A 12894-nucleotide genomic window follows, 5' to 3' on the forward strand; every position below is an offset into this window, starting at 1 on the left:
TCAGCCTCCCAAGTAGGTGGGACTAGAGGTGCATGCCACCATGCCCAGCTAATTTTTATATTTTTAGGAGAGACAGTGTTTCACCACGTTGGCCAGGGTGGTCTTGAGCTCCTGACCTCAAGTGAGCTGCCTGCTTTGGCCTCCCAAAGTTCTGGGATTACAGGCATGAGCCACCGTGGTCAGCTTGTGTTGACCATTTGTATATCTTCTTTGGAGAAATGTCTATTCAAGTCCTTACACCATTTTCAAATAGGATTATAAGTTACGTCGTCGTTTGTTTGTTTTGCTACTGAGCTGTAGGACTTGCAAGAGGTCTTGGAGATGATTTTGTTATATATGACTCCACCCTATTCCTTTTAATGACTACATAACATACCTTTGCATGGATATGTCAGAGTTCCCTGCCGCTGATCTTTTTTTTTTTTTTTTTTGGTCAAAATTTTGCTCTTAAGACAGTATCTTAGGCACATCATAAATAAGATGGTAAGTTCTGCTGTGACCCTTAGTCCTTGGTCATGACACTTTTCCATCTCTGCCTTGTATCATGGTTATCACCGGACACAGCCACCTCCCCAGGAGACTTAGAACTCCGTGAGCAAGGGACACTGTCTAATGCGCCCTTTCTCCTTATGGTATTACACAGTCACGGGCATGGTAGTTCAATAACGGACCTTGGCTGTCTAAACCTTTTTCTCTGTACCCAGTACCTAAGTCCAAATTTGCATTCTTGGCATCCAGTGAACGCAACGGTGCCCTCTCTGAGCATCAGTGGACATATGTGACCTATCACTAACCCAAGGCAGAAATTCCTGCTGCTGCAGGCATGTAAGCACTGAACCTGCAGACGACGATCGGAGCAAGAGCCACAACTCCTTTGACAAAGCAGGGAAGTTCCGTGCCCTGCCTGAGTTTCCCCATTAATTGAGCTATAAACCCCAAAGCTGTAGTCAGAATTTCTTTCTACTCATCTTAAAACATATTGTTTTTTCACCTGAGACAAACGAGACAGAAGCAACTCCACATTTTCATGACTCAGAAAGTCGAGTCAGGTTGAACACCACATTCAGCTTAAGCCTGGCCCAACTGGATATTCCTCTGCCTTCAAAGGATAGGAAAAACGTTGTCTGTACAGAGCTATTCTCTTTGAAAATGCCTGTGAAGGCCCTCACCCAGCCAGAGCATACAAGGCTGCTGAGTCATGTCTGAGTCAGCCGGGAGCCTGTACCAACGACTGCAAACTGAGTCTAGACACCTAATCCTTCCATTTTGAGGCCTTGTCTGCAACCACCCTAAAACTCCCTCCTACCAGAAAGCGATGTGTTAACATATACACAAACTCCAGGTTAAAACAGCAACAAAACTCAAGTGAACTAAAACCAATTCTGCTTGAAACATTCCACAAGTTCTCTGAGCTTCCTGGAAGTGCTTGAGATGTCTCAGAGTGAAAAGGAGGTAGCAGCAGGGAAGAGAGAATCACTGTCCTAGACAGATCAGCCACGGGGCTGGTGACATGAAGCACTATGAAAAGAGGAAGGAAATCATCTGTGTCCCTCTGAGGCAAAACAGGAGGCCACAAAGCACCCAGAAGGAAAGGCCAGCAGTCTGTTGTGGCCAGGAGAAGGAACTGGAAACAGGTGCATGTGTGTAAAAGTCCCAATCTGCAGAGCCACACAACGAGAAGGCTCACCTTAGCAGCCACTAGTCCCCACTGTGACAAAGCATGGTTACTGAAACTGAACAAAACAAAACAAAGCTGGGACCCTTTCTGCAGATGAGCCACCATCTATAGCGGCTGTGTGGCCCAGGACTCATGAGGTGACATCATGGGGACTGATCCCCCAATCAGAGCAGTTCCCGCAATGAGCACGGTAAACAGTGCATGGAGGTGCTTTGTTAAGTAGAAATCATTCTGGAGAAATGAGGCGGTATTTCGTAAAACCACGGAGATCTTGGGAAGCTAAACCAACCATTCTCAAGAAGCTAGAAATCACATTGGCCTGGAAGAGCTGGAGTAGAAACCCGTTTTTTATCGTGGCGTGTGACGTTGGTGGAGTTAATCCCCCACAAGACATAAGTGCTTTCACAGAACCTTCCAGCCACATCAGGAAGCCTGCAGGACTGAAATACGTTGCGCAGGCACCTGTACCTCTGTGATCGTTCCCTGTAAAACCCGTAACTCCAATGTAATCATGAGAAAGACATCAGACAAATCCCAACTGCGAGAGCCTATCTCAAAAATCCCAAGTGAGAGCCTATCTCAAAAAATAATAAATAAAATAGAAGGGTTTTTGTTTGTTTGTTTGTTTTGAATGTTGCCCCTGGGGATAACTGCTAGACAAAAGTCTGGAGCCAGGCAGTAAGGCCGGGCTGAACTGCAACCAGAAGCCTGGGGAGAAAGGTCCAGTCTGTTTCTCCCTTAGGCCCTTTGGGAGTATCGTGTCCAGTGGACTGGTGAGCCGGAAGTCTGCTCTACAGTAACCAGTACTCCTTTCCCCAAGGTTAGGCCACACATAACCTCTCTGAAAGATCACTTCGGCATGATATTCACCTCTCTATATGGCCAAACACCTGATATTACCAAGCCAGCGTGTACAAGCAGCTGAGATCCCCACATGACCCTGAGTCTTACCTGGTGCCTGTACTCCCTGGCTAAGCTGCCCTGCTGCACACCTCACCCCGACCCTCCTGCCCAAGGGACCTTCTTTCTTTGATGTTCACCCAACCATGCAGGCAGGACCAGCTGCTCCAGTGCCCTCACAGCTTTACCACACATCTCTTCTGCTTCTGGGGGCTTGCAGGCTTCCACCTCCCACTAAGCAGGGCCTAAGCACTGATTAAACAGAACAAACTTGAAGCAGAGAATGTAAGGTTGAGAGTGGTAATAATCCTAGTATAAACAATAATGATAATAGCAACAACAATAACAGTAGCTACTTCTATTGATTGAGAGCTGTTTGTTCTTAGGATACCCTGAGCTTCCCATCTTGTAGCCCTTATCATGTTATTTCAGTAGCATCTAACAGACACCTCTTTCAACAGAGGGAATTGAATGCAGGGATTGATTTCCCAGGTGATTAAGGAAGGTGAGAACTCAACCACGATTGGTGAAGTAACGCAGAGATTAGTAACAACAGGAAACTACCACCAGCCCTAGGCTCAAGGAACAAAGGGAGAATGCAGTGTGGCCTGAGCCCAGGAACCAGAAGGAAGAACCAGAGAGGAGATTCAGCCATCACCAGGGAAGTCAATATCTCTCAATTCCCCACTTCCTTCCACCTACCAACCTTCCTCTAATACCTGCCATTGGCCAAACCCAGCCAAAAGCTATCTGGTTGTAGGAACTGAAGAAACACATACCTTGGGGTTCATACTATTTGTCCCCCAAAGCACCCCCACTGTGACACAGAGCACAGAGGCCAGGCCCAGGGCAGGCACACACACTTCAAAGAAACCGCTTGTTAATCACTTGTACCCTGCACAAGACTGTCAGGGGCTGGGTCTGTCCCAATCACCGTGTCTCCAGCACCCAGCATGCTGCTTGGCATACGGTTCACCCTTAAATACACGTTAAAAAACGAATAAAGTCAAGTTACCCCTATTTTTTAATGAGGAAGTGAAGGTTCAGGGAAGCTAAGAACATTGCCCAAGCTCACAGGCCAGAAAGTGCAAAACCAGGACTCGTATCAGTGCCCAACTCCGTCCTGCATACCATGCTTTTGTGTGTGGGTTGCCTACCAAAGGCGGACCAGAAGCAGCTGTGGAGTGGGGCCTCTTCATAAGCAGGGAGGCGCAGCTGATCCCTGGCAGAGCCTGGAGGAGACACTGAGTCAGGGAAACCAGACACTGGCATAAGCAGACAGGTACCCTCATCCTGGACGTTCTACCTGTGAGTGCTGGAGGCCACTTATAAACCCAAGAGAGCAGTGAATGTCCTGTGTGTGCGTTCAAATCCCACCAAGTGTGTCTGTATGGAGGTGAGGGGGGCAGCAGGCAAGGGCTCACTTTCTCCCCAGCGCAGGAACATGCTTGCTCCCCTTGTCAGCTCTCTACCCCTCCTAAAGATGGTGGCATTGGATATAAGCCTGGCTGGATATTACAAACAGATCCATATTATCATCGTTTTCCATTTAAATATACTTTTTAAAGCCTGTGGCCCACACCACAGAGGGCTGGAATCCAGGCAAACCTCCTCCTGCCCGCGGCCTGAGATTAGTATTCTTGTTGCATCCTGCAGCAGCACCACTGAAAGTTATCAGCAGGCAGACAGCCAGCTTTCAATCTCGAGAACTGCAGCCCGCAGATCGCAGCGGCACTTGCAGACATTAGAGGAAGATTTAGAGACCCTCACACTCGCCGCCAGCACTAAGCCTCTGTAAGGCACCTGATGGCATGAGACTGGGGATTTCCACGAGAAAGGGAAAGGAACAGACACTTGGTGTGAAAATGTTATTTCAAAGTTGAAGCAAAATATTCCATCCTAGACAGGGGCATGCTTCTCTTTGGCTAGGGTCCATGCCTGAGGGTGGGTACCGTCTGTCCCTCCCTGGCTCCCCTCCTACGGGCTCTCCAATTGTGGGGTCTCCTAGAGAAGAGGTGGGAATGGAATGAGGGCGTTCTTCAGTGACAGTGAGCGACCAGCCATGGTGACTGAGGGTCCTTTCTGGGGTCAGGGTTTTCCATCCAGGGCCAGCCTCATGGCTGCACGATGTATCACGGGAATATGATCTATACAGCTGCACAGGCCCTGCGACTAGGCCTCAAGCTTGGTTTGATGTTCTGCCTTTGTTGTGTAGAAATTCTAAATAACTTTTACACAAGGGTCGTGCATTTTCATTTTGCACCGAGCCCCACTAATTATGTAGCCAATCGTGGTTCCAGCTCTTTCAGAAGAGAAAGATCACAAAATGTGAGGCAGCTCTGAAAGCCCATGTCAGAAAGTAGCTCTCATCAAGACCCAACGCTGCTGGTGCTTCTCTTTATTAGAAGACATCGGGTCAACGCATGGCTCCATGGCACCCCGGTGACCCTTGCTGTGTGTCGCTGATGTGGGCTCCCTCTGGGGTGAGGAGCCTGGAAGTATCACTGTCCACTGTAATGGGCCTCTGCCTGCTGGCCTCTGCTGGTTTCACAGGCAGCTCAGGACCATGCGGTCAAGCCTCAGTGCCCCACTTATCCTCTTGTCAAACCTAGCCACTCAAAAGCAGGGCCCAGCTCTCTGCTGGCTGAGGCTGCTTCCAACGCAGAAGCACAAACACAGGCCATCATTAACCCAGGGAACGTGGGCAGGAGTCCAGCCTCCTCACAGCTGACCGTGGAGGCGAGGAAACCCAGCAGGAGGGGTGAGGAGCTGCTCACCTGGTTACCGCTCTCCCGGATGATCTCACCCCTGGCATCTTCTGCTCGGGCTTGATCTCGACAAACCAGGTGAACTGTGCCATCTGGTGGAATTCAATGAAACCATCTGTGAGTTACAGCGAGAGCTACAGAAACCAGGTCTTCCGAATGAAAAATGAAGACATATGGGCTCACAATTGACACTCCTCTGTTAAACCTAGATGGGTGGTTCCCAGAGTTAGAGCAGCGAGGGCGATCGTGAGGGAGGTACTGGAACCTTCCTGTCTGTCTGTGCTGACAGTGCCTCTGGGATAACATCCTGATTTTTTGAGGGCCTGAACACATCAAGGATAAGAAACATTGATCTGGGTCACATCTGCCTCCCTAGCATCGAGCATAGTAGCTGACCCAGAGGTGTTAACCCTGGCTGCACTTTACACTCACCTAGGGAGCTTTTAAAGATCTAGGCGATGGGCCCAGGCCTGGGTAAGTTTTACAAGCTCCCCTGGTGATGTAATGTTCAGTCAAAGTAGAGAACCACTTGCCTAGCATGTAGTAGGGACTCACGTATTGACTGAATGTTGAATCCATCAGCAGCCCTCATATTATCCCAGCCAATGCCACACCGTCATCAATCAAGATCAATTTAAAGCAGAATGCCTTCGCTGTGGCAGCTAAGAAAAAATCATTATGGAGTCTGCTTTCTTTACTAAAAATCACCCACTTGATTAAATGGGGTCTGTTTCATGGGAGGCTACAGGCTAACCACAACACCAGCCCCTCTTCTCTCTCCTCCTCTCCACACTTCAGAGTGCTTCCCAGCTGCTAAGATGCAATTAATCCTCTCCCTGACTTGGCAGATAATTAAATAAAGCTTCAAATGATATAACAGTCCCCTGAAAAATGCCTAACTTGGATTTAAAGAGAGGAAAAAAGAAAATATCTTCAGCATCTTAAAAAGCGATAAATTCACAACCTAGTTCCCCATCTTCTGCTGGAACATCCATTTTTCCAGAAGAGGCTCTGGAGAGATGCAGCAAACTTTTCCAGCCACTGCAGAGCCATTTGGTGACCCAGGATCATGGAGCTCATGCAGGAGATTCTGGCATTTACCATGAGGAAGACTTCTGCTGACTGAAGACTCTACAGGGCACCTGAAGCGCCTCTTTATAGTCAAGGTTAGGGGAGGGAAGCAGGAGGCTGCCCTAGCCCTGGAGGCTGGACCCCAGCAAGGAGGAAGGTCAGTTCAATGCACTCTTCTCTCCAGGTATTTTGGGGGCATTGGTTCATAACTACCATCCATATCCAAATTGTGGTGGACTCCGAGGCTCCCCCTCCCCGTCTCTAACCCCAGAAGAGTCTCATTGAGAAGACATGAGTTAGAGACCAGGTGTCCACGTTTTTTTTAAATTAAATTCCACTGGGAATTCTGACGTCCAGGGTTTGCTTGAGCCCCTCACTGGTCTTAATCAGAAAACACTGGGACATGTGGGCAGGGCCCAAGCTCTCCTGTGAATTAATTAAGTGTTGAGGAAAGGGCTCCTGTTGCTTTAGCCACCTCTAGCTCAAAGCTCAGAAAGCTGGCAGCTGTGCCCAGAACCACGGGATCGTCGTCCAGGACTTCCTGACCTGCCTGTGACACAGGGTACCCTCCTCCGTGTGGACCGGCCACAGTCTGGCCGTGGGGCTCAGTGGACACACGTGTTAGCAGCTGCTTATCTCGCTTGGCGATTTCAAGGGCGGTTGCTTTGCCAATGCCGCTGTTTCCTCCAGTGACCAAAAAGACTATTCCAGGAACCTGGACCTCCAAGTCATGAGGGACAAAGTCTTTGGACGCAGATTCATAGCCACTCCCAGAAACAGCAGACCCACGGGAAGACCAGCTATAAGGAGAGGGGAACATAAACCCCTGAAGGAGAAAGCCTAATTCTAGGATGGCATTATTGCTGTCTCTGCCTCTCCCAACACATCACGAAACTCCTTTCTCCCTCGCCCTCCCTGCTCTCATGAACACCACCATCGCAGGGCCTGCATTTCCTGGACCATGATCCTCCCGAACTTTTGAAAATATTGGAGATTCCAACATTTTGGCATCCAAATTGTCTTCCTCTGACTGCCCCAATCCTGGGGAGTGTCAAAAAGAAAAAAATCCCTTCACAGATGAATTGCTCTTTTCCCTTTTGTGGGGGGCAGGTTTTGGGAAGTTTAGGAGACCATCTGCATTATGCTTATTGCATTGCAGGACAGATATCCTTGCCTACTTGGAGAAATGCGGGAGATTTGCAAGTAGGGAATAAAGGAGGAGGACGGTGGAGTTATTTAAGCTCCGCACCCATCAGAGGAAGCCAAGGCTCCTTCAGGGACACAGGGTGTGCACTGAACAGCTCTAGGGAGTGCCATTCGGATCAGAATGATGGGAGATTTGTATCTGCATTATGATAATGTTCTGGCAGGTGGCAGAAAAGCATATTGCAGAAGAGGTATTTTTTCTGATTTGCACAAAGGCATCATATTGGATAGATGCAACCGTGAGTTCCTTAACTGTTTCTTTCTCCCATTCCTTTTGCGATACCTCCCTACCTTTACCCTTCCAGTATTTCCTGGCTATGAAATTGGCTGAGGGCAGTGGTGGCAGAATGGTGGGTTTGGCAGGAGGAGGCCCAGAGGGCAGACTCTGCCCACGTACAGGCAGGCTGGGGTCTCAGAGCTTACTTATATCTCTCACCCATGGAGTCAAGAGATTTTTCCCCTGCAATGCAGAACAGGACTCTGATCGCAAGGCTCCACACATGCTGAGAGCCCTCCCACAGGACCTGTTTACAAACGGGTAGCTAACAGCTGGCCTCCTGCCCCATGCCCTGGTCCAGCACAACTGCCAGTTACATGCTCTGGAACTCGGGGAAGTGGCCAAAGGATGTTTATGAGCTTGGGTTTGGTTTGAAAGTCATTGCCACAGGGCAGGCATTGCCACTTGTTTCAGTCAAGCCAGATGTTCTTAAGAGAAGAAAAATGTTCCTGTTTTCACCATCTGTAACTCACCAGAACACGCAGGGCAGCTTAGAGAACAGCCCACCCATTGCTTCTGCTGTGAGTGGCAAACAAGCCTTCTTCTTCCAAAGCCTTCCTGAAAGGTTGACTTGAAACTAAAAAAATATCAATAACAAGGGCTTGGACTGAACAACCTGAATTTAAGTCACAGCTCAGCCTCTTACTAGCTGTGCAAACTTGTGTTGACTTAATCTTTCTGAGCTCTTATCTCCTCATCTGCAGAAAGGGAATAATATGAGATACCTCTTGGGCAGCCTAAATGCGATGCTGTGTGTAAGGCACTTATGACAGCACTTGGAACATATTAGGAGCTCAATAATTAGCAGTTGACATTATTATTATTATTATTATTATTATTTGAGACTAAGTCCCACACTGTCGCCCAGGATGGAGTGCAGTGGCGCAATCTCGTCTCACTGCAACCTCTGCCTCCCAGGTTCAAGTGATTCTCCTGCTTCAGCCTCCTGAGTAGCTGGGGTTATAAGCGCCTGTCACCACGCCCAGCTGATTTTTGTATTTTTTAGTAGAGATAGGGTTTCACCATGTTGGCCAGGCTGATCTTGAACACCTGACCTCAGGTGATCCACCCGCCTCGGCTTCCCAAAGTGCTGGGATTACAAGTGTGAGCCACCGTGCCCAGACGACATGATTACTATCACTATTAATAATGACAGCACCTTCCCTGTTCAAACTTGAGCTCATTTGGCCCCCAAGTCTTCAAATCAGTAGGGACTTTGAGAGCATTTTAAACTACAAAGAGGAAACTGGAAGATTTTTTCCCCCCATACACAGACGTGAGCCCTGGAATCTCTGTGAAAGACTTTTCCGGTAGAGGCAAGGGCCTGAGTCATTGAATAGGGGCTTAGCTAGGAGGAGGCATTGTGGGGAATGAGTGAGAACTTCGCAAATACAATAGAGCCAGAAAAAAAGCAGTCCACGGGGAATAGGCCTGAAGAGCCCTTCTCCAGGGGCAGGAAGCTGACAGGCTTTTCTCTGTGATACCCAGCCAGAGGGGCCATTAGCCTCTGGGCTCCACGTTGATCCGAATGTTTGCTGAGCGTGGCTCCTCTGGGTTAAACCTCTTCCTCAAACTCCATCCTGGGAGTACTGCCAGGCGGGCAGTATCAGCCTGGCCTGCAGGACATGTCCCCGCCCTCTGTCCTCTGCCTTGGATCTTGTCTTAATACAAGAATTCCATCCTGGTCTGATCTGTTGTTAAAAAGACTTGTCTTTTATGTACTCTGCCCCTTACTGGGGAAGCAGTTTATTTTCACAAACTCTAGATATCAGTCTCTCTTTTTCAAACACACACATACATGACTTTCCCAAAGTCACCAGAAGGTAGGTGATGAAGCCAAAGGCTGGGTGTTCCATTCTTCAACACCCAGCCTCGGTGCCAAAGGGCAGTCCCCAGACAAGCTGCATCAGCATCACCTGGAAACCTGTTGGAAATGCCCTGCCTACTGACTCAAAACTGCTTGCTTGGCAACCTGCGGTTTCATGTGCCTTGCCCATGATTTTGATTCAAGCTGAGAGGGCATTTGTACTTACTGTTTCCTGAACCTGAGGTGACAGGGATGGGGAGGGGGAAGCTGGCAGGTATCTGTGTCTCCCCACACCCTCAATTTACCCAAATATGGAATTTGCTTAGGACCCATCCACACTTGCCCAGGGTTTAGAAGTCTGTTTAAAACTGCCCCAGGGAATTATTAGGTTCAGCAAAGTCGAGGAAACAGTGATTAGATCCTCCTGCCTAGGAGCCCAATAAAGGGAGGCTTTATAAAAATCCTTGTGCCAAGAGAAACGCTGTAAACTCTGACTCCGCGCTCTCACACTGAAGTCAAAATAAGGTTGTTGTTTTTCTGTCCCATTCACTAAATCTACAAGAACAGGAAAACCCATCTAACTTTGCCAGCTGCCTTCCCCTCCCCTCCCTTCCCCCACCAATGTGTGGTGAATTGGGCCCCTTGGCCTCACTTCTACCTTCCCTCAAGGCGGGGAAACAGAGAGAAAGAGTCCTCAGAGAGATTTTTACAGCCTGCTTTCCTTGGGGCCCACCCCGGCTTGGAAACTGACGCAAGCTTTCATGCTGTATAATGTGGAAAGATCCAGCAATTAATGGTCATTGCCAGAGGACACCCCTTTGAAAGAAAGAGGCTGCCACTGTACTCCCCTAAAAACAGTGGGACAGGGCGCACGGCTACACTCCCCACCATTCTCTGCAGCAGGGGCTCCTGAGGCAGAGCTGAACTTTCCCCAAAACGATGTGGGGTGAAGAGAAGGGAGCTGCAACTCCTACCTCCCCTAGGAATGCTGGCCAGGTTGCCGTGAGAACTGATAACGCCCCAGTGACGGGAGAAGCCTCTCAGAGGTGAGAATCACCTGGGGATTTGGGTGAAACGCCAGTCCAGGCCCCTGTGCAGACCCACTGAATCAGAATCTGTAGGGACGGAGGCTGAAAACTGGGTACTTTTAATTCTCGCCCAGTGATTCTGATGTGCAGACAGGGTTGAGAACCAGCGGTTAGCCTAATCCCAAGAGAAAACCTCCATCTGTCCTCCGTCACAGGAACCTGTCACCTCTTAAAACAACAATGAGGTGGAGAGCCAACTAGGGCACACTGAGCGTGATCACGGGGCGACAAAACCACCACGCACTGTTCCCCAGAAGCACACACTGGGTGCACAGCCACACTGGCTGGAGACCCAGGCTGGAAAGTTCCAGCTGGAGCCAAAGGTCGCAGTCCAGGTGCCGCATCTTCTTAAAGGAAACACACCCAAAGGTACGAGGACAGAGCCTGGGCTAGCGATTTAGATCCAGCCCTATCTGACGCCGCCAGCAGCACTACGAAGACAGTTCCAGGAGCACACCCCGCAGGGCGCCGAGGTGACGCCCAGGAGTCTCGTTGGCTCCAGGGCCGCCTGACGTCAGTGGGACGGCCCTGGGCCTGGGCGCGCCACAGTCCCGCCCCTCGGGCGCCAGTCTCGGTTGCGGGCGTTGAGGGGCTGGAGTCTGGCGACCGCCCCACGCCCAGCCGCGGACCAGTAGAGGGCAGGCGCCCCAGTCGTTCTGGACTCGCTTAGTCGGCCCAGCGAGACTGCGAAGGAGCCGCGGGCGCGTCCCCGCCAACCCCGCTAGCCCGCGCCGAGGCGGGCCACGTGACAGCCCGGGGCCCGGGGCCCGCGCCCCGCCGCGCCGCCTTACTTGGTGTCCTCGCGCAGCCCCTTGGTGAACCACACGACGCTGCGGTACAGGGACATGGCGGGCGCGCCGCACGCCGAGCCCCTCCGCGCTCCCGGCGCGGCCTCCGCCCCGGTCCCGCCCCGCGGGAGTCGCCCGCCCTTACATCATCCCGGTTATGTAAGAGCCGCGGCTTCCGGGACCTTGCTCCACAAGGAAGGCGAGGGGTCTCGGGGCCGGCCGGTCGACTCCGCCCCAGCCTCAGAGGGTGGAGTGAGGGCGGACCGGCCCTCGTGGGGGCCACAGTCGAGGTCCGCAGTCTCCTCGGGGTTGAAATCGGGCATCAGTGCCGTTTAGAGAACACCGTCCTGCTGGGCATGGCCGGGATGCGACGCACCTCCGAGAATTTGGTTACCTAGAAAACCATGTGGAATAAAACGACGAGGCTTACGATATTTAAAAGACTTCTGCATCGAATTGGTGTTAAGGGTTATTGTAATAACTGGCATTCTCTAAGTTCCTACATGTGTTGGGGGATGCAGTGCCCTGCCACATTTCCCGTCTCCAGCAAGCGCAGTCAGATTGGCGACATCGCAGGCAAGAGGCAGGGCTGGGGCTCCCACCCGAGAAGTAATTGTCTCCAAAGTCTGAACTTTTGCCACTGGTTCTGCGACTTCATGCAGTGCCAGGGAGAGCCCCTTGATTTCCCCCAAATCCTCATCAGCCTCCTTCCACCCAAGCCCAAATGAACAGTGTGAGTAAAAAAGTGTGGTTGCTGCATGAACCCAGATCTCAGACTAGTAATCCAGCCCCATTCCAGCCCCGCTATGTAGGACTCAGACACCCCTGTCCACATCTAATCTCCAGCCCTAACGCCACATTAGAAATGGGGGTCTTACTGCTGCTGTCACTGCTAGTCACCCTGTTAAATTCTATACCGGTTTACCCAAGTCGCCCAGAGACTGGGTCCCACTTACATAAGCTGAACACAGACTAGCTGCTTTCATAGCCTCATTACCTAGGATATAGGATCACTGTCCAACCTCACCCCGCAGTGGGCAAGTTTTACTTCAGAATAACTTTTGAAATAAATTTCCCCAGAACAGCTCGCCCCTCTGAACAGGACTCTGAGGCTCCACTACGTTGCTGTTATTCCTGACAGAGTGATGAAATTTAAACAAGTGGCGTTTTGTAAAACCACCCAGCCTCGTGTGACGTTCAATGCCTGTCCGATTTGGCTCCAAAAAGCCAAATTTTAGATCCCCAGGGCTACATACTGTTTTTAATACACTCCTCTTTGTGTCAGTGATGGAAAAGGTGTCAGTCTGCTCT

At 50.5% G+C, this 12894-nt stretch overlaps 1 protein-coding gene across 1 annotated transcript in view; it reads right to left on the reverse strand.

Moving 5' to 3' along the window:
* The window catches only part of DHRS12 (dehydrogenase/reductase 12), a 40747-nt gene extending 29029 nt beyond the window's left edge, over positions 1-11718 (reverse strand). The window contains 3 exon segments of the mRNA XM_002808146.4: positions 5356-5438; positions 7036-7187; positions 11587-11718. Coding sequence (XP_002808192.3) covers positions 5356-5438; positions 7036-7187; positions 11587-11642 — 291 coding nt within the window. The 5' untranslated portion in view covers positions 11643-11718.
* Positions 11719-12894: the final 1176 nt, after the last annotated feature.

This window comes from Macaca mulatta, chromosome 17 (assembly GCF_049350105.2).
Source record: "Macaca mulatta isolate MMU2019108-1 chromosome 17, T2T-MMU8v2.0, whole genome shotgun sequence".
Classification (NCBI taxonomy): Eukaryota; Metazoa; Chordata; class Mammalia; order Primates; family Cercopithecidae; genus Macaca; species Macaca mulatta.